Source organism: Berghia stephanieae, chromosome 6 (assembly GCF_034508935.2).
Source record: "Berghia stephanieae isolate SIO BIC M18660-M18661 chromosome 6, UCSD_Bste_1.3, whole genome shotgun sequence".
Classification (NCBI taxonomy): Eukaryota; Metazoa; Mollusca; class Gastropoda; order Nudibranchia; family Aeolidiidae; genus Berghia; species Berghia stephanieae.
In genome coordinates this window covers 52,945,377-52,967,876 of record NC_088365.1, presented here as the reverse complement: position 1 = coordinate 52,967,876, position 22,500 = coordinate 52,945,377, and the positions used below count along the sequence as shown (strand labels likewise).

Genomic DNA, 22,500 nt, shown 5'->3' with positions numbered 1-22,500 from the left:
GTGGTACTCATTTTACCCCTGACTGCAGTGAGAAAATATTATGTGAGTGAAGACTCTAATCCAAGGACTGAACTTTGGGCTGCCTCAAGCAGAACTCGACCACTGACCTAATGACCTGCCTGAAGACAAGTGAGATACACCCCCAAACCACAAAGTCATACAATTTCAGTTTTAGAATATTTCATACGAATACGGATGAGGTTGGTTTTATAATAGACTGTATGAGGGAAGAGGATTGAAATCACCAGCATGCTTTAGACAGGAAAAAATAAAATCATATTTTTATATAATATACAGTCATATCTCCCCAATCAGAACACCTCCATTCCCAGAATTGTGCCCTCATTTAGAGTGACGTCCCCTGGTAATCTGTGTACGGATAATGGAGACATTCGGATTTCGGATATCGGAGTTCTGGATTAGAGAGACGAGACAGTTGATGTGTGTATATTTGGGAAAAGTGATGCATAAGGATGAAAACATGAAAGTTGGTGGTGGTGGTGGTGGTGGTGATGATGGTGGTGGTGGTGGTGGTGATGGTGGTGGTGGTGGTGGTGATGGTGGTGGTGGTGATGGTGGTGGTGGTGATGGTGGTGGTGGTGGTGATGGTGATGGTGGTGATGGTGGTGGTGGTAGTGGTGTTGGTGGTGATGGTGGTGATGGTGGTGGTGGTGATGGTGGTGGTGGTGATGGTGGATGAGTGGTGAGATGGTGAGTGATTGGTGATGGTGGTGATTGGTGGTGGTGGTAGTGGTGGATGGTGGAGATGTGTGGTTGGTGATGGTGGTGGTTGGTGTGATATGGTTGTGGTGGTGTGGTGATGGTGAGGTGAGGTGGTGGTGGTGATGGTGGTGTGATGGTGATGGTGGTGGTGGTGATGGTGGTGGTGGTGGTGGTGATGGTGGTAGTGGTGGTGGTGGTGGTGGTGGTGGTGGTGGTGATGGTGGTGGTGGTGATGGTGATGGTAGTGGTGATGGTGATGGTGATACTACTGGTTTTATTTCAATTTGTATCTCGGAGCTTTCCATCCCTTATGACACTTTTAGGTCATATCAGTGCAACGCAAACATGGAAATAGTAATCCATAGAATCTGCCTATACATCCTGCTACTAAAATAGTTGTGCCATCGTATGATTCAATATGTAACCTGTCTATTTTATACCCCGAGTACGGTGAAAGAATGGGAGTAAGGAGTCTTTTCCAAGGAATCAACAATGCTCAGAGAGGACTTGAACCGAGGACCTTCCGATCCAAAGGTGAGTGTCATACCACTAGACCACATAGCAGCACATAGAAAAGTTTGGAGGCGGCGGGTGACAAATTATTTTTTGTCAATGTAATATCATTGCATGTTACTATTTATAGACAGGGGTAGGATGAAAGTTTATGGTGAATTGAAAATGTCATGGAGCAAAAGTTACAAGTGATGGGAGTGTCTGCATGGTAATTATACGTCTATAACAAGAAATGAAGTGAGTAGGAAAGGGCCAGAAGACAATAGAGAATAAAATTTTGGCTACAGCAATGGGGGCTCGAACCCTCGACCTTACTGATACGACAACTCCGCCTGGCCGAGGAGAGCGTGACTCTACCGTATGAACTATCCACGACTCCTTCACCACTCCACCACTTCTCACCCTCATCGCCGCCGCGAAGCTTTTATTCTGTTGTCTTCTGGCACTTTTCTACTCACTTCATCTCTTGTTATTATCAACATAAGTGCCTGCTCCACTCACTTTTCTGAATTAAAATTACACGTCTACAACCTTTTCCCTGCTTTAGAGTGAATGCATGCAATCGATGGACGAAATAACAACCAAATAATAAAGAGATCCAGGAACCAAAATTCTATTCAATCAATTGATGGTTCAATGTACATTCCAAGGGACAATGCTGGACAAGCAGAATTTCAGGGTGTCTCAAAATTATCTCCACACAGAATCAGAGCAAAAATATACACATTACAAGGGTAACAATTTTTTAAATATTAAAAGTTCTGACTATTTTTTGAGAAAACCTGCACCAATCCAAAATATAGAATTTCCATAAAATCTTTTAAATTGAATTTTGACTTTAAAAAGCTTTAAATGTATGCAGCAGTGTAATTCAAATTAGTTTTAAATCCATAACATACAAAACAAAACATAAAAAACCAAGCAAAAATCTTGTTATACATTTCCATTTACTCGAATCTGAAGTAAAAACAACGTCAGAATTTGGTCAGTTTTTAGTGTGTAAAAAATACATCTGGCAACAAAATGTGTACAATGACAGCTGGCAGGTTTGAAACATCAGATTATTTAGAATGTTTGATAAAACACAACTGGCACTGAATTCGTGAGAGCATAATTGTGTCAAACCACCCTTCATATATATATATATAAATATATATATATATATATATATATATATATATATATAATATATATATATATATATATATATAATATATGATGTCAATCACGTCTCTCTAATCCAAACACCTCACGTTCCCAGCATTTTGTCCGGATTACAGAGACAACCTGTTTGTGGAAACAGTTCTTTAAGAGTAGAAATTAATAATAAAAAAATAGGCCACAAGTCCGGATAATGGAGAATCCGGATTCTGTAGTTCTGGATTAAAGAGACGCGATTGATCTCTCTCTATAAATAGATATTTAAATGAGGAAAACAAGGGGGATAAAAAAAATAGGACGATTCACTATGGATTCAGTATGGATTCAATATGGATTCAATATGATCTTGACTTACTGGTCGAATTATATTCTGTTTATTGATGGAATGAATGGATTCAAATTAAAGTAATACGTTGGGTTTTTTTAATCAACATTTTAAAATGCGGCCGATAATAATAATAACAATAATAATAATAATAATAATAATAATAATAATAATAATAATAATAATAATAATAATAATAATAATAAAAATAATGTTGATGTTGACGATTATGATGATGATGATGATGATGATGATGATGATGATGATGATGATGATTAAAATAATAATAATAATAATAATAATAATAATAATAATAATAATAATAATAATAATAATAATAATAATAATAATAATAAAACAATAATAATAATAATAATAATAATAATAATAATAATAATAATAATAATAATAATAATAATAATAATAATGATAATAATAATAATAATACTCTATGTACAAGCGTAATAAAACCAGAATTCCTACCGGCAGGACACTGCAATAAAATTCTATTTGGGAGTTACACAACACTGATAGGAGCAAAGGTCAGGACAAGAGAGAATGTCGGTATTTTGTGAAATAACCAGAGCTGCCAATATCAATACGTGAAAATGTCATGATTATACTATGGACAAAAAATGAATATAACAGCTTAGAAAAGGAACAAAATACCAAACATGGAACGTTTCAGGAGCAAAACAATTCTTCATCCATCAACAAAAACAATACTAACATTAATCCATTACTTAACCCTCTCCTTACCAACTATAAGACAATCGTCACATTCGTTACGATACAACTAGCATTTTTCTTATTCAAATTTCTTTTGTACATCATAAAATTTAAAGAAAATGAACAGTGTGTATTGTAGAGCATGTTTTGCTAAAGAAATAATGTATGGCAAGAACTTACTGCCATTGTGTCTGAGTGATAAATATCTATTTTTGTGTTAGTTTAATGTAAAGTTTTGGGGGAAATCCTGGAAATGGCTGGTAAGGAGAGTGTTAAAGTCCAGACAAATGGCAGAGAAATTTCTCTGTGGTCTGTCTGGATTTTAAGTGATGGATTAATGTTTATATTGTTTTTGGTATTGGCTGAGGAAGGGTTTGAGCCCGAAACCTTCCCTGTTTTAGTATGTTATTCTTTTTTCTAAGCTGTTCTATTCATTTTTGTTCATAACATTTTTACAGTCCACAACTTCTAGGAGATCAGCATTCACAAATGTTCATGATGTGACTTTAAGAAGTGAGACAGCCAATAACCTTTACAGTGATCATTGAGTTGATAAATACCAGATCCTTTACATGATAGAATGAAAAAGAGAGTGAGTGAGACAAAGGGAGATAACATACCAAATCTTAAAGATGAGTGAGTGAGACAAAGGGAGATAACATACCGAATCTTACAGTCTAGTGAGTGAGACAAAGGGAGATAACATACCAAATCTTAAAGATGAGTGAGTGAGACAAAGGGAGATAACATACCAAATCTTACAGTCTAGTGAGTGAGACAAAGGGAGATAACATACCAAATCTTAAAGATGAGTGAGTGAGACAAAGGGAGATAACATACCAAACCTTCAATGTGAAAAGACAGGATCTAGAACTACATGGATATTATGGGATTCTTGCATTCTTACACGTTGCCATTCCAGACGCGTTCCCCAACACAACCACAACTTTGCGAGTGTGCGGTCAGCAGTCGGTAGGGAACAACACTAGGATCACAATATGCAAGAGAGCAAGAAATCTATGATAAATATTTCTACCCCTCAGATGATTTGGATTAAGTTTTATTTGATGGAAGGACAATTAAAAAAAAAAATTGAATGTTACCATTTATTGTCATCTGTGTTATTCAATTAACTTTAAAGCTTGACAATTCGTAGTCATTAAACGTTTTTGTCAGCTCAGACTTGTCTACTTGAAAATTTTAAAATTCGTAATTTTTAAGAGATAAAAATTTGTAGTCGCTATTAATAAACTTTAAAAATCAACAATTTCCCCTCACAAGAATTTTTAAAGAATAACACGTCAAAATCATTAAAATTTTGTAGTTTTTGGCATCAACTTTCATTTTCAATACGTTTTCATGACTTTGAGATGCTCATGAAGTTCTGAAAGTGGAGCTAAAATTTCGTATTTCTATGAATTTTTCATAATTTTAGGCAGAGCTGTTAGCTAAATGTGACCCATCGTCTGAAAACAGTGTTATGTCAGGATGACCTAGGGGCTGGAAATGGAATTCATCGCCACAAGTAAGAAAATTAGATTTAATTTCACTTTGATATGATGGAGAATAAATATTATATCTTGTATTGCAAAAATCTCAAAGTCCGTTTTTCTCATTAATTAATTTATTTCTGATCAAAGTTAACGGAGTCGGATCAATAAAACTGTTACTATTTATAGAGAGGGGTAGAACGATAGGTGAATAATGAAGAATTACAAATTGTTTACATCGGCTACCAGTGATAGTGAAAGTTGTAGTGATATTTCGTCATCATAATATACAGAATATACATCTTGTCACTAAATAGACACACAACGGGTTATCTACACACTTACGTCCATTGACTTGATGAAGAAAAACAAAACAAGAGAATTCATCATTTACAAATAAAAAAAATTAAATTACTAAATTAGTAATCCATGGTAAAATTATTAGGAATTAGTAGATGGAGAAATATACAGGAAAATTCATTTTCTAAAAAGTAAATTTTAAAAAATCGTTTTCTAAAATAAGAAAAGCGACAATAAAAGAAAGCAACATTTAAAAATTTATAATCATATTTATGCAGGGTTTTCATGCAAAAAGAAAAAAAATGTATTTCAAACAAAACAAAGAATAAGGCAGAGTTGAAATTTAAATCTGAAGCATGGGTAATTTTATGTTGTAATCCATTTTCAGACGGACATTGAAGATGTGGAAAGTATGTCTTGAAATAAACCCACAAAAGACATGAAAATCCAATTAATGAACGCTTTGACTTTATACAGTTCAATTGAGAGTTTGTAAAAATTGGGAACACGTGTGTATATTTAACACTAATTGACACACCAGTCATCTGTTACCTCAGTGTGTAAAGATTGGGAAAACATGTGTATTTTTACCACTTATTGACACACCAGTCTGTTACCTCAATCTGTTGTGTAAAGATTGGGAACACGTGTGTATATTTAACACTGATTGACACACCAGTCATCCGTTACCTCAGTGTGTAAAGATTGGGAACACGTGTGTATATTTAACACTGATTGACACACTAGTTAACAGTTTCCCTACCTGGTCCACTTTGTTGGATGGCCGTATTGGATGCACCGTGTCGCATCGCATTCGAACATCAGGCCTGGTGGCGTCTTTACCGACTGCGACAACTTTACCCGTCTCCTTGCTGACAGCAACGAGGCTAGGGAAGAATAGTTGTGGCAGAGCAGCTGAGGGAATTATGGGTAAAGAAGCAGAGAATTAAAACCAAGGAGAAGCAAACAGGCTTGCTGGAGGAAGATATATTTGGTACTACCGCAAACTCGGGGACCCAAATAATTTTGGGGGTTTGGGAGGGGGGAAACTTTTTTTTAAAAAAAAGTCTAGTAGGGGGTTTCGGAGGGGAGAGACTTTAAAAAAAAAAAAAGTTTCCCCCCTCCCAAAACCCCAAAATTATTTGGGTCCCCTAAATTGCGGTAGTACCAATCAATTTTAGTGACACAGTAGCATCGATGGCTTCAGCAACAATACAGCTCCTCGTGTCCCCAAAAGTCAGGCAATGTCAAGTGTAGGAAAGTGTTCGTAAAAAAAAATTCTAATACAAAACTACCAACAAATCTCAACCATTTAAAGGGCAGCATGGCTCAGCGGTACGGTCTTTGCTGCCCACCTGAAAGGTACCGAGTTCAATCACCCACTGCTGTGCTGTGTGGCCTTGAGCAAGTCACCTCGCCCTAGCTCGCTTTGCTAAAAAGTATGTACCAAAAAGCACCCGACTAAACAAGAAATAAAATTACAATAAAAAACGCATCCCAAAAAGTCAGTCTTCGTCGACAGGGGATCGAACGACTCTCATACATTCTTATCTGGGGATCAAACCTCAGACCTCCTAATAAGACTAAATGTTTGGCATGTTATTTTTTTCTTGTATGGTTTCTTGCTTGCCTTGTTTGGTATTGTTTTGTACACGCTTTTTCAAATCTTTATCTCACACCAGTGCCTGCTCTCTGGTTCCTCAATCTGTCAGTTTTCTGTTTCAGTCTTTGCATAAGTGTTTCAGTATTTATTATGAAAGTAACACATTTGAAAGGTGACACCAGTGTAAGATGAAATTCATTTTCCTTTTCTTTTTTTTTTTTGGTATTTTTCCTTCTGTTTTGTTTGACACTGTTTCATAAACACTGTTTCCGCTTTGTATATATATATATATATATATATATATATATATATATATATATATATATATATATATATATATATATATATATATATATATAAGACGTGAAATACTATTAATATAAGACATGTTAAAATGTGTATGAGTGTCAAGTGTGTTTGTGTGTTGTATTTCCCTCTGAAGTGAAAAATGATTGTAATGCATACTTAAACTGAATTCTCTCTATTGGTGTGCAACAATTTGTTGACTTAAATATGCATCTAATGATAAATGTGACAACCATCTCAAACCAGTATGATGTGTTAATGAACCTTCAAATTGGATTCATAGACAACAATATAAACCGTGTGTAAAGTTTACACGTGTGTGTTATAGAATAGAATAAATATATAGTGACATAAGTGTGTCAACCCGATATTTTATATTTCGTGGGCTGATCACTAAGTGGTTCTATTTCCAAATTTCTTCAAGTTGGGAAAAATCTACTAAAACTTTAACTTTTGTTAACAACTGTATACAAACTTCGGCCACTCTTTAGTAAACAACCTTGGAGTCAAATTCCGGATTGAACAAGATTTTAGTCACATGACACCCGTTAAAATCTGATTGTATTGCATGGAATGTTTCAAATTTCCCAAACAGAACCAGATAATCCTCAGCCCACGATTTCTATTCATTTTAACGTTCAAGTCAATCTGAAGTATCCGATACACCCTGACATATTACCAGTTTGTTATGGTAGGTCACATAATTTTCAAGATAGTTTAAAATTTATTTACAAAATCAAAATTAAATTATTCACAATTATTTTGTTTTTATTTCGTATGGTTCTCGAAATGCTAAATAAAGCTAGAACTAAAACGAAAACAAAACCCCAAACTGTGTCGTTTCCAAACCTTTTTCTCCTAGGACTCCAGCCCTGATTGCACTGCTGCCCAGATCTATGATGACGACGTTCTGGAATGATAACGACAATAATAATAGTAATGGTAATAATAATAAAATAATAATATAATAATAAATAATAAATAATAATAATAATAAAATAATAAATAATAATAATAATAATAATAATAATAATAATATAATAATAATAATAATAATAATAATAAAATAATAATAAATAATAATAATAATAAAATAATAATAATAATAATAATAAATAATAATAATCGTAATAATAAAATAATAATAATAATAAAAGAAAAGAAGAAGAAGAAGAAGAAGAAGAAGAAGAAGAAGAAGAAGAAGAAGAAGAAGAAGAAGAAGAAGAAGAAGAAGAAGAAGAAAAAGAAGAAGATTACTACTACTACTCCTACTACTACTACTACTACTACTACTACTACTACTACTACTACTACTACTACTACTACTACTACTACTGCAATAATAATAATAATAATAATAATAATAATAATAATAATAATAATAATAATAATAATAATAATAATAATAATAATAATAATAATAATAAAATTAATTAAATGAAATGAAACAGATAAACAAATATATAAATTAATCAATAATAATCGGTAACCAAACAATTGATGCTATGCATTTAGTTAAATTACTCACAACATTTGTCAACCAGATTTAAGGTGCCAACACACAAAGCTATATGTGTAACCTTGAACGTTTATAGTCTGATTGATATAATTTAGTGAGAACTACTCATAAACATGGCTGGTCAAAAATCAATAACAAAGAGCTGAATGACGTCAATTTCATTCCTTCTATAATATAACGGCTAACCTTGGCAGCATTCTTGGGTGATTTCAGCATGGGGACCACATAGGTGGCCTTGGTGTTGTCAGCCGTCTGGGACTCCAGGGCCACTTTCCATTGGCCGTACTCCTTGTCTGTGGGGCATCTCACCATCAGGTACCGGCCACGCTACAGTAGAGAAGAGGAAAACTAGGAGTTTGGAATGGGCATTTCATTGTCATTATCATCATCATCATCATCATCATCATCATCATTGTTTTCATTAAAAACTTGAGCTCAGATCTCTTTACAAAGGATCCCTAACCAACAGCAACACAAAACATATAGAATGAGGCATGACGCCTGTATGGTGATATTACAATTTTGTTTGACAGAGATAACGATGTTAACAGTCAGGTGCTCATTTTACACCTGAGTACAGTGAGAGAATTCAACTATGCGCCAAGAGAGGCTTGAACACAGGACCTTCTGATCCCAAAGTGAGTGTCATACCACAAGACCACATAGCTGCACTTATAAGTTCATCATCAATATCATAAACATCATCATCATCATTATCATCATTATCATCATCATCATCATCATCATCATCATCATCATCACATGCCATCACACCAAGGTGATGTTTGTTTTTGTTTTGTGTTTAGGTGATGAATCTTCCAATTCCCGGCATGTATGAATCATGACAAATGATTCAACCGTCCACATCCAACACTGACACCATCCACACTGTCAACAGTCACAACAACGCTATCCAACTTATAATATTAATTGCTGCCCTTTGAATAGAACGCCATGAACTTTCTACCAGATAATAATAATAATAATAATAATAATAATAATAATAATAATAATAATAATAATAATAATAATAATAATAATAATAATAATAATAATAATAATACACATTTATTCTCGTGTAAAGCACAAGCTCTGGGCACTTTACAATATAAATTATCAATTTTAAGTGAAAAAATAAATAATAATAATAATAATTCATAGCCAAATCAAGGATTCATAGAGTCAAGAAAAACAAATACAGATGTAATAGATCCAGCAACTCAATTCCAGGAAATTTTATAAAAATCTCAACTGGATACCAGTCCTTTTGCTTGTAAGTCGAGTGATCTACCAACTGAGCTATCATCCTGCCCCACCTACCCCATCATCAATTCCCAGAATCCTGTTGCCAAGGTCATGGATAGCCCCGCCCATCAGCTGGATGGTCTCACTTGGTTTGTCACGGTTGCCACTCTGGGAAGAAGACATTATTAAAAATAATAAAATCAAAAAGTTACGACTTCACATTTATTATTCCAGCCACAACAGACAGAGATATTCAGCGATGGCTAAAATGCTAAAATTAAAAAAGCATGAAAAGTTTTTCTTGTAAAGATCAGACATGAAGATATTTCGTCCAAATTGTCTCTTCATCAAATGGTATCATCCTTAAATCACAGAAAAGGATTCACATAGCCATCTAGCTTCCCCAAAACTGTTGTCTTTATACAACCAATACTTCATCTTTACAAGAAAAAAAAAACAAAAATAACCAACACTGGCCAGGATCAGCCAGAAGATTTAAACAAGAGCCAGTTTCCTCCAGTTTTAGCTGGAAAAAACTGGGCATCCTTGAATGATGAGCAGAGCCCAGAGTAATACTGAATGGAAGTGTTGATTTACATAATAATATGTGTGCTCATTTGGTAAAGCCTGTCAGATGCCACATCAGCTAGTTATGAGATACGAGCAAATAAAGGTGACAAATCGTTGTCTGCATGATGTTAAACTTATAAAAATAATTGGATTTAATTTTTTTCTAAGCTTTATCGAAGAATAATAAATTTGTATGTCTTGTCTTTAAAAGCGATTTTTTCCATTAAAAAAAATATTTGACGTCGGCCCTAATGGAGATAATTACAAAATTCAAACTGCAAGTTGCCCACAAAGAGTGCCTCTATTAAAATTAAATATGAAATAATAAGGAATTGGAATCTTTCCTCCGACATCCGACAGGTTTTGTCAGATCACCACACATATTACCATGTGATTTCCTTGTTGAATGTTATTGTGGAATAATTGACCACCCATCGTTATCATTTCAAACACAAGGGGAACAGTTTAGAGATACGTATCTCATCCATTTACTGCTATCGCACACAAAAACATCCTGGGTCGTAAAATATCAAGGCACCTTCATTTGTCACAATACATCAGAGGTGGTTTGAACATTAAGGAAGAGGAAGAAAAAGAATGTTCTGTTCAGTTTTCTGGAGAATTCAAATGCCAGTTCAATATTATTTTCATAATTACACCCTTGTATATAGCATTGTTAGATGTCATCAAAGAAATGTCTGATGTCAACAGGAATCACCCTGATTGTCCAAAGTGAGAAAATTAGAGGTTAATAATCTTGTTGCTCAGGGGAAAAAAATGAGAGTGCCTGGAACATGGCTCAAACTTGGAACGTCTGAGACACAGGGCAATGCCTTAGCCCTCGACCACCTCTCCTTCCAGTTCAATAGAATGGATGAATAATCAATTACACAGGCCTTGCCTACAAAAACCTTTTTTTTCATATGTAAAAATAAATAAATAGATAAATAAAACTATTTTTAAAAAAATCCACTTATCAACCAAATTGCTTTGTCAAAATCGTCAAAATCCATTTCTAATCAGCAGAACGTTCAAACTTCCTTTCTACATTGGAGACAAACATCAACATGCCATTACAAATATACAATCATAAATATTTATATCTATAGGGAAATGGTGCTTTTTACATCTAAATCGTCCATATGAGTGACTTGTAGGTTGTATTTGAGAGGAACAAAAAGGTCACCAGTTTACTGTCTACTCTGGAAAGACACGTATTTAAAATTTGGCCAGAATACTCGTCCTTCAAACATCGATCGATTTTTAACGACCCTCATCTTGGCAAAATCTCTCAAACCCGGTACTCCCAGGTTTGCAAGTTTTTGCTAAGATGAGGGTTGTTTATGTCAATCGATATTTGAAGGACGAGTTTTCTGGCCAAATTTTAAATACGTGTCTTTCCAGAGTACGGTAGATAACTGGTTATAAATAAATGTAACTTTGGCATGCTCTGACTACACACAGGAGGGTCTTGGAGATGGTTGGACGGCAAAGCAAACATTGTAATGGCGGTGACAGGAAAGAAAACATCAATAATAGGATATCACAACATTTACTACAGGCCATATCCTGATGTGGTGTATTACTGTACTCTCTCTCTCTCTCTCTCTCTCTCTCTCTCTCTCTCTCTCTCTCTCTCTCTCTCTCTCTCTCTCTCTCTCTCTCTCTCTCTCTCTAAAAAAAAATAATAAATAAATAAATTTTTAAAAATTAAACTATTTTTAAAAAGTCCAATGAATCAAGTCAACTGTTTCTTCATACAAGTCCCAATCCATTTCTACACTACAGAACTAATTATTTTGAAAATAAACAATGCCAATAAAACTAAAGGACAAAATTAGAAACACAACATACAATAAATTCTTTTTTAGAAGACGAAAAAACAATATTAACGTAAAATACAAAACAAAACAATATAAAACCAACCAAAGCACACACACACACACACACACACACACACACACACACACAGAGTCAAGGGAGGGGAAGTGTGAAGGAGGCGTGGCGTGTGGGGAGGTTCAGGGTTAACTTTGATCCACAGCATCCGTCTGGCATGATTGACCCTGTATGGAAATTATAACTCAGTTTCACATCCATAGATATTTCTCCATTCTGGTCATCCATTCATCCAATCACTCACTCACTCACTCAATCCCATGACCAGCTGATCGTCTGGGCGACATACGGGATGCAGACTTCACAACCTCACGCCATTCGTCATGGTCTCTGGCCTTTTCTCGAAGGCTATTGAGATTCAGGCCTGTCCAGTCTTTGATGTTGTCTTGCCATATTTGTATCGGTCTTTCTCTTCTCCTCTGTCCTTGTACAGAGCCCTGTATGACAGTCTTGCCCAGATTATCATGGCGGACAGTGTGTCCAAACCATGACAATTTCCTTCCTTTGACCATTGACAACAGTGGTTCCTGTCCTCCTGCTCCATCCTCTACCTCTTCTAAAATATCCTTCTTTGCTCCGTCCTGTGCTTCAAATCAGGAACTGTCAGGATTTTTCGATAGCTCTTATTTTGAAAAGCACAGATTCTATTTTCTAGATCTGCCGAGAGTGTCCATGTTTCACAGCGATGGTCCAGGATGGACAGTAGCAGCGATCTGTATAATTTCAATTTAACTCCAAAATCCATTCATGCATTGACTTGAGATAAAGACCTAAACCACAAGCATTCTGAGATAATACATTTGTGAGTAAATGCAATTCTAAAAGCATAATAAACAATGGATGTTTCCATAGGCTGATAAATGAAGTGTTTTTGAATGCTTTGAGTATAATGAAACTGTGGAAAATGCGCTAAATCAAAGGTCATAATATATTTGACTTACAATTTAAGAATTTAATGAGAATACTGTTGTGAATGGGGTAAAAACACAAGGGAGAGAATACAATACTTGCTGGATTCTAGCAGGCCGTATTCCAGCACCTTCCGTAATATGCATCGGTCTCAAGTCAGAATATTTCGCCGCTTCAGTGGAACGCGTTTTTAGCATAAATAAAACGGAGGAATATGTCCTAATTAATGACAATACTGGTAGAATATAGAATTGTTAACATACAAATCACACTATAACAAGGGGATGAAAATTACAGAACTGGATGACCAAACAGATTGGTCACCTCCAATGACCATCGGATTTCGGCACACTCGGTTTCTAGCACACATTTTGGTGGCTTCTCTCGATAGCGTGCTCGAATCCAGCAAGTATTGTACATATGCAGCATGGGTGTTGTGTTGGGTACTGGGAAGTAAAGAAAACATGAACAAAAACAAAACAAAACAAAGCTACAGCTCTGTTTTGTGATGAAGATCAGGATCAGATGCTGTCACCTCACGAAACTGTTCGTCGTCCCTGTCATCCTGGGGATATCCATAACCCAACATACACAGGTATGGAAAGATAAGGCATTACAGTCAATAATAATAATAATGGTAATAATAATAATAATAATAATAATAATAATAATAATAATAATAATAATAATAATAATAATAATAATAATAATAATAGTAATAATAATAATAATAATAATAATAATAATAATAATAATAATTATAATAATAATAATAATAATAATAATAATAATAATAATAATAATAATAATAATAATAATAATAATAAAATAATAATAATAATAATAATAATAATAATAATAATAATAATAATAATAATAATAATATAATAATAATAATAATAATAATAATAATATGAATAACAACAATAATAACAAATTTTTGACAGAAATAATAAGATGAAAAAAAAACTGTGAACGTTAAAGTACAATATAACTTAAGAAATAAAACTCTAAAAGAAGAAACAATAAAAAAAACATAAAAAATTGGCAGAGTTCTGGCCCTTTGAAGAGGGAGATCTGTAGAAAAATAGATTCGAGGAAAACTGCTTCAAACCTTAATACTGATTGTCGTCTCTACGTTTAAAAGTGTTTTGTGAAAGTTTGAAGAAATGAACAATTTATCATATTCATTGGAAAGTCTTAAATTTCATCGGATTTTCCCCAAAACACTTTTCCTTAGCCAAATCACAAATATCTTTCAAGCTTCATTTTAAAGTTAAAAAAACTTATTCTCCATAAATTTTAAGTTCATTTTTTTTCCGAGAACACTTCAATGATGAAGCAAATAAAAATGACACTTTCAAGTTGAAGCCGTTGTTTCCCTCAACTAGTTTTCTTCAGAGTGTCCACTTCTAATGGCAACAACTCAGCCTATTTGTGACATTTGTGACTGGTTGCTACGAAATGGTGTTTTATGTCAGTGTACACCAGAGGCAAGTTGTTTTTGTTTTTAAGGGTTTCACGGCGATTGCAATACATTTAGGTCATATCAGCGCCAGAAAAGAGGAAGAAAATGGGTTTTGTCAATTGTTCTAGAATTACAATCAAAGCACCCAATAAAAAGGAAGACAGAGGGGAATTAGTTCAAAAAGGGAACCAATGCGGATTCCAAGAGCACACTATCGGTGTACTTGTGATGAATAAGTTTCAGGTTTTTCCATCAGTCAAGAACACACGACAGATGTGACAATGAAGACTTTTGCCTTTAATGTCTCATCCATCGTGTTTTGTTGACAAAGGGGAAACCCGAAACGTCCACATCAATGTGTCTTTGTATATTTATTGAAGACATTGATTCCATTTCATCAATGTTGGACATTTTACCTCATAATAATACAACCAGCCATCCTGTGCCTTAAAGAATCTCCTTTTCCACGTCTTGAGTAAAGTGGCCTTTTTCTTGTTCATGGGAAGCTTCTCCATCAGTCCTTCCATGCTGACGTACTGGTGGGAAATGTCTTCTACCACCTGGGGGTCAAGGACAAGAACATGGGGGTACAGTGGGTGGGGTGGGGTGGAGACGATGAAAGAGGTGGTGGTGATGATGGTGATGATGATGATGAGGGGGGGGGGGGGAGGAGGAGGAGGAAGAGGAAGAGGAGGAGGAGGAGGAAGAGAGCGGGAGGAGAAGGAGGAGGAGAAGAAGAAGAAGAAGAAGAAGAGGAGGAGGAGGAGGAAGAGAGAGGAGAAGGAGGGAGAGGAGGAGGAGGAGGAGGAGAAGGAGAAAGAGGAGGAGGAGGAGAAAGAGGAGGAGGAGGAAGAGGAGGAGGAGGAAGAGAAAGAGGAGAAGGCGGGGGAGGAGGAGGAGGAGGAGGAGGAGGAAGAGAAAGAGGAGAAGGCGGGGGAGGAGGAGGAGGAGGAGGAGGAGGAGGAGGAGGAGGAGGAGGAGGAGGAAGAGAAAGGGGAGAAGAAAGAGGAGGAGAAAGAAGAGGAGGAGGAAGAGGAGGAGAAAGAGGAGGAGAAAGAGGAGGAGGAGGAGAAAGAGGAGGAGGAGGAGGAGGAGAATGGAGAGGGAAAACAGAGCTGCCAACCCGTGTAATTAAAACAGGATCAAACTAAAAATTATTCTTTCTTAAAAAGAGAAAAGAAAACCAGAGAATGCCATAGGCTTATTTCCATTTCATTTTTTTTTCTAAAAATAGGATAGATCTAAATAAATAATACCATGCTCTATGCCCTTCACAATGCTTCATCTATCCCCTCATATCTCCATTCCATACAATACCAGTCACTTGTTCGATGTCCTACGTAGAACTAGCAATCTTATTTGCAATCAATATTAATTCCTGTCTATAGCGTTCAATGGACACCAGAAATTGCTTGCTACCCTTTGAGTTGGACGCTATTTATTCAAAAAGTATTTTCCACCATATCTAACAAGAGCCAACAACCCAAATCACTGCTGGGTGGACACAGGGGTTCACGGAAAATCTCGACTCTATCCCCAACCGATGCTGTTTCCCTTTTATTTAAAGATAGTGCTCTACCAAGTGAGCTATTTGTGCGGCTATGTGGTCTCGTGGTAAGACACTCGCTTTCGGATCGGAAGGTCCTGGGTTCAAGCCTCGCTCGGCGCATAGTTGAGTCCTTAGAAAAGACTCTTTACTCACATTCTCTCACCGTACTCAGGTGTAAAATGAGTACCTGGCCGTTAACAGCGTTGTCTTTGTCCGAAAAATTGTAATATCGCCTAACAGGCGGCATGTCCCGTCCTACATGTTAAATGGTGCTGTTGACCAGGGACCCCTTGTAAAGCGTTTTGAGCATATTTATAGGATATTGCGCTATATAAAAGCTCTTTTTTTTTAAATTTTATTTATTTTTTTTTATTTTTTTTTATCGTGAGTGTTCTACCAATTGAGCTATCGTGAGCCTTCAACACACTACACGCCATCATATGACTACACAACACAGCCGTCCTGGCGTACCTCGTCCATCAGTTTTACTTGATACAAGTCACAGATGACCGTGTCCTGGAGGAGAAGAAAGAAAGAAAACAAACAAACATCAATGGGATAATTTATGGATGGGTCATGGGTCACCACACATTATGCTAATCACTCATAGTTTGTGGAATTTCAATATGCCTTAATTATACAGATCAATTTACAGCTTTCACTTGGCATATTACGGACGAAGAGCGGGAAAAAGAAGAGGAGGTGGAGGAGGAGGAGGAGGAGAAGGAGGAAGAGGAGGAGGAGGAGGAGGAGGAGGAGGAGGAGGAGGAGGAGGAGGAGGAGGAGGGGAGAAGTGGAGGAGAAGAAGAAGAGAAGGAGAGAGAAGGAGAGGAGAAGGAGTAGGAGAGAGTAGAGAGAGAAAGAAGAGAAGAAGAGAAGGAGAAGAAGAAGAAGAGAAGAAGAGAAGTAAGAAGAGAAGTAGAAGAAGAAGAAGAAGAAGAAGAAGAAGAAGAAGAAGAAGAGAAGAAGAGAAGAGAAGAGGAAGAAGAAGAAGAAGAAGAAGAAGAAGAAGAAGAAGAAGGAAGAGGAAGAGAAGAGAAGAGAAAAGAAGAGGAAGAGAAGAAGAAGAAGAAGAAGAAGAAGAAGAAGAAGAAGAAGAAGGGGGAGGAGACGAAGAAAGAAAGAAAAAAGGAAGAACAAAATGGGAAAAGGGGGAGGTGGAGGAAGAAGAAGGAGATGGAGATGGGGAGATGTCTTGATTTTTTTTATCATACAAAAACGTTAACCAACTTCTTTCTTTCTTATTTTTCTTTTGTTTTTTTGTTTTTTTGTTTAAATAAAATAAACCAAATTCCATGGGCGTGACCACCATACCGGGTTCCAGTCCCTGAGATTCATCCTGGGTTTAGAGCCGTCCACTTCGTCCTCATCGTTATCGTTATCTAGATGTGGAGAAGATGAAGATTCCATGAATCACGGTATATATCGTGGTAAACGTTAACGAAATCTAAATGTAAGTCATCATCATCATCATCATCATCATCATCATCATCATCATCATCATCATCATCATCATCATCATCATCATCACCATCATCATCATCACCACCAATACCACCACCACCCCTCCCCACCCCCTTTCCCACACACGTAGCCTACACCTTAAACATGCGTATCCACACCAAACCTTGCGCGACTCGAAATGAAATGTTATAGAAGCCCAACCCTGGGCCGTGATGCCATCCAAACCAACTCCCAACACCCATCGCATGTCGATTCCTTTAACGGATCAAATCCACCACCACAAAAACAAACCACAACATAAGACCCATTCTGGCAGGCCAAATAACAAAAGCAAACATTCAAATGAAAACTATTGAAATCTATTGATCTGCCAAAGAATCGATCATCATAAATTCATTTGTGTTTCCATGGAAACGGCCTCCGTGAAAATACCCAGTAATTGACGTGCAAAAAAAAAAAAAAGAAATAAAAAAATGAGATTTTATACAGAGCAATATCCACTAAACGTGCTCAAAGCGCTTTAAAAGTGGTCCCTGGCCAACAGCAACATTTAACATGTAGGACGGGACATGACGCCTGTTAGGCGATATTACATTTTTTTTTCGGACATAGACAACGCTGTTTACGGCCAGGTACTCATTTTACACCCGAGTACGGTGAGAGAATGTGAGCCTTTTCCAAGGACTCAACTGAACCCAGGACCGTCCGATCCGAAATTGAGTGTCATACCACAAGACCACATAGCCGCACACATGTGTACATATTGCCAGGTCTGATAACCCAAATTGTTATGGCCTCAAGGTGGAAATGGAAATACATCTCTCAATAAACCAACACAAATTATAACCCATTACAACTACGTCAAACCAAACCCATCGTTGCGTTCGCTTAGCAGACCTGGAAATTTTGTTTGTTGCTTTAGGTCTCTTCCAACACAATTGAGGTTATATGAGAGACCGCTGAAACAAAAAAAAACAAGCAATCTAACAAAAATAGTACAAATGTAAATCAAAATCATAACCTAAAGATATCATAAGCTAAATTATAAATAACCAAGAACAAACAGGCAGGAGATTTACAAAAAAAAAATATCCCCTGTCAAAAATACAATCACAAACCAAAGAAGCAGGATAGGCTAGTAAAGAGAAGAAGAAACGACATCACTATCGGATCGTACACCCATGCGAACATCATAGGTATATGACTCAAGGGTGATGCTCCCATCCAACCGCCCGCAGACCTGGAAATAACGACACGTCGCCTTAATGGATAAACAACAACAACAACAACAACAACACTAAAAAAAAAAAAGGAAATCAAAATGGAGAATGAATGTATGGTCTGTTGAAGGAACTGGTTTAATGCGACTTGTCATGTGACCTAATTAACCCACCTGACACCTCCCACTGTGTGTGTCCATAGCCATCCCTTAGCGCCCCCCTCCCCCCCCCCTACCCAGGCATAATATCATCCATTCATATCTATTCATTGTCATTGTTATATCGTCCATCCGATCATATTGTACTCAATGATTGTTCTCTCAAGATTTAACGTGTAGTCGTCCAGCTCCGATTCAATATCTAGTGTATGTGTGTATTTATTTATTTATTGGTGGATTGATCGATATATTAATTGATTGATTGACTGATTGATTAATTGATTGCCCGGTTGATTAATTAATTGATTGATTGACTGGTTGATTAATTAATTGATTGATTGACTGGTTGATTGATTGATTGACTGGTTGATTGATTGATTGATTGATTGATTGGTTGATTGATTGATTGATTGATTGACTGGTTGATTGATTGACTGGTTGATTAATTAATTGATTGATTGACTGGTTGATTAATTAATTGATTGATTGACTGGTTGATTGATTGATTGATTGATTGACTGGTTGATTGATTGATTGATTGATTGACTGGTTGATTGATTGATTGATTGATTGGTTGATTGATTGATTGATTGACTGGTTGATTGATTGACTGGTTGATTAATTAATTGATTGATTGACTGGTTGATTGATTAATTAATTGATTGATTTTTTGATTTATTGCTTTTTGGCAATTTTTCTAATAGTCCTTCAGAGCCATAAGGACCATGGAGCCAGAGTTTATCTATAGCGTGGAACCGACAAAAGCAATTGCTTGCTACCCTTTGGATAGGACGCTAATCTATCACAAAGTACTTTCTGCCAAATCTAACAGACCCAGCTACCCAATAACTGATACAAGGACAGGAGGTCAAAAAAATATGAATCTCGACTCGACACGGAATCGATCTCGGACCCTTTGCGTCTGGAGCGAATGGTAGTATAAATATGTTTAATTTAATTCCCACAAGTTCTTACCACCAGACGTGGATTTGACCGTCTTGGTGTGTTCTACAGGAATGCTGGACTTGATGGGATCGTCCCTGGTGCCAGAGCCATAGGTCGGAGGGTTGAAGATGCTCTCTGGAATCAACAAGTGTGAAATAATTAGTGGAAATAATATGACATTAACTGCTGTACTTTGGAAAAACATAGATTTAAAAAATGGATGGTTGGGTGGATGGATGGATGGATGGTAGATGGGTGGATGGATGGATTGATGGATGGATGGATGGATGGGTGGATGGATGGATGGGTGGATGGGTGGATTGATGGATGGATGGATGAATGAATGGGAGAATGGATGGATAGATGGATGGATGGATGGATGGATGGAGGGATGGGTGGGTGGATGGATGGATGGATGGGTTGATGGATGGCTGGATGGATGGGTGGATGGATGGATGGATGGGTGGATGGGTATATAGCTGGATGGATGGATGGTTGGGTGGATGGATGGATGGATGGATGGTTTGGTAGATGGATGGATGGATGGATGGGTGGATGGGCATATAGCTGGATGGATGGATGGTTAGGTGGATGGATGGATAAATGGGTGGGTGGATGGATGGATAGATGGGTGAATGGATGGATGGATGAATGAATGAGTGAATGGATGGATGGATGGATGGATGGATGGATGGGTTGATGGATGGATGGATGGATGGGTGGATGGGTGGGTGGGTGGGTGGATGGATGGATGGGGTGATGGATGGATGGATGGATGGATTGGTGGATGGATGAATGGATGGGTGGATGGGTGGATGGATAGATGGATGGATGGGTGGATGGATGGATGAATGGATGGGTGGATAAATGGGTGAATGGATGCATGGGTTGGTGGATGGATGGATGGATGGATGGATGGGTATATAGCTGGATGGATTGATGGATGGGTGGATGGATGGATGGCTGGATGGATGCATGGATTGGTGGATGGATGGATGGATGCATGGATTGGTGGATAGATGGGTGGGGCGAGAGAGAAAACCGCTTTCGTGAAACGGTCATCAAAAAGTCAGTATTAAAAAAATCGTGTTAATTGGATGCAGTTTGTAGACTTTGCTCGAACGGTTCACACAACAAATTATTCGAACGCCATCGTTGCGGACAACATATAATTTTATCTCGAATAATTATGGCAAGCGATAACAAAAATGGCTTGAACATGGCAGAAATGTCAGAAACCGTAGTATTATGACAATTTATTCTAAAAACGTTTATCCACACACCCCTCACCCCCCCCCCCCCCTTCTCACCCCTTTCCTTTTTTACAAGTCAGTTGAAATAGAAAGAAGTTTGGATTCATACAATGTTTTTAAAAAAATACAAATAAATAAGATTTTTTAAAATGAGGTTTTATATAGATAGCGCAATATTCCCTAAACGTTCTCAAAGCGCTTTACAAAGGGTTCCTGACCAACAGCAACACGTAACGTAACATGTAGAGCGAGACATGACGCCTGTTAGGCGATATGTATTGCAATTTATTTTCCCCGACAGAGACAACGACGTTGAAGACCGATACTCATTTTAGACGTGTGTACAGTGAGAGAATGTGAGTAAAGAGCCTTTTCCAAGGACTCAACTATGCGCCGAGCGAGGCTCGAACCCAGGACCTTCCGATCGAAAGCGAGACCACATCGCCTCATAAGTAAAGATAAGTAAAACAGTATCCACCACCAAATCAGTGCTTGGTAAGTGGAAAATCTTTTCTTCTCATCCATTTTAAGACTGCTTGATTACCGTAACGATCGACAATTCGTTTATGTTCGCAAACGCAGAGCTGTCTATACAAACGAATATTCGGACGCCGCCGCGACCGTCCGTTCCAAGTTTACAATTGTATAGAAAATGAAATTGTAACCAGCCGTACTCTGGAAAAATCCATATTTAAAAGTTGGCCAGAAAACTCATCCTTCAAAAATCGATCGATTTATTGACCCTCATCTTTCAACAACTCCCAAACCTGGGACTTCGCGAAGTCTGCAAGGAATCCCAGGTTTGAAAGTTTTTGCCAAGGTGAGGGTCATTTAAATCGATCGATTTTTGAAGGACGAGTTTTCTGGCCAAATTTTTAAATATGTGTTTTTCCAGAGTACCACAATAATGGTGTTCCGTGATTGTTGATTGTTGTTTGTGATTGTAGGTGTTGTTTGATTGGCTGTGACGAGGGAACCACGCCTGTGGTGCCCCCAATCCTATTGCCTTCGCATTAAATATTGATGGGAGTTTTGGCAGGCAGATCAATCATATGGACGTTTGACCTTCTAGGGGATGGAGTGGGGGTTGTGTGGTGGAGGTATGGGTGTGTGGACACGGGGGGGGGGGATGGGGAGAGAGAGAGAGAGAGAGA

At 37.1% G+C, this 22,500-nt stretch overlaps 1 protein-coding gene across 4 annotated transcripts in view; it reads right to left on the bottom strand.

The window, feature by feature from the left end:
• LOC144975254 (uncharacterized) overlaps nt 1-22,500 on the bottom strand; it is a 178,948-nt gene that overhangs the window by 14,694 nt on the left and 141,754 nt on the right. For all 4 annotated transcript variants that reach the window (XM_078919171.1, XM_078919174.1, XM_078919173.1 and 1 more), the window contains 8 exons: nt 20,124-20,228; nt 17,621-17,688; nt 16,778-16,822; nt 15,174-15,317; nt 9,990-10,082; nt 8,856-8,996; nt 8,000-8,060; nt 6,005-6,156 (listed from right to left, as the gene is read on the bottom strand). In XM_078919171.1, coding sequence (XP_078775297.1) covers nt 6,005-6,156; nt 8,000-8,060; nt 8,856-8,996; nt 9,990-10,082; nt 15,174-15,317; nt 16,778-16,822; nt 17,621-17,688; nt 20,124-20,228 — 809 coding nt within the window. The remainder of the gene's footprint in view (nt 1-6,004; nt 6,157-7,999; nt 8,061-8,855; nt 8,997-9,989; nt 10,083-15,173; nt 15,318-16,777; nt 16,823-17,620; nt 17,689-20,123; nt 20,229-22,500) is intronic.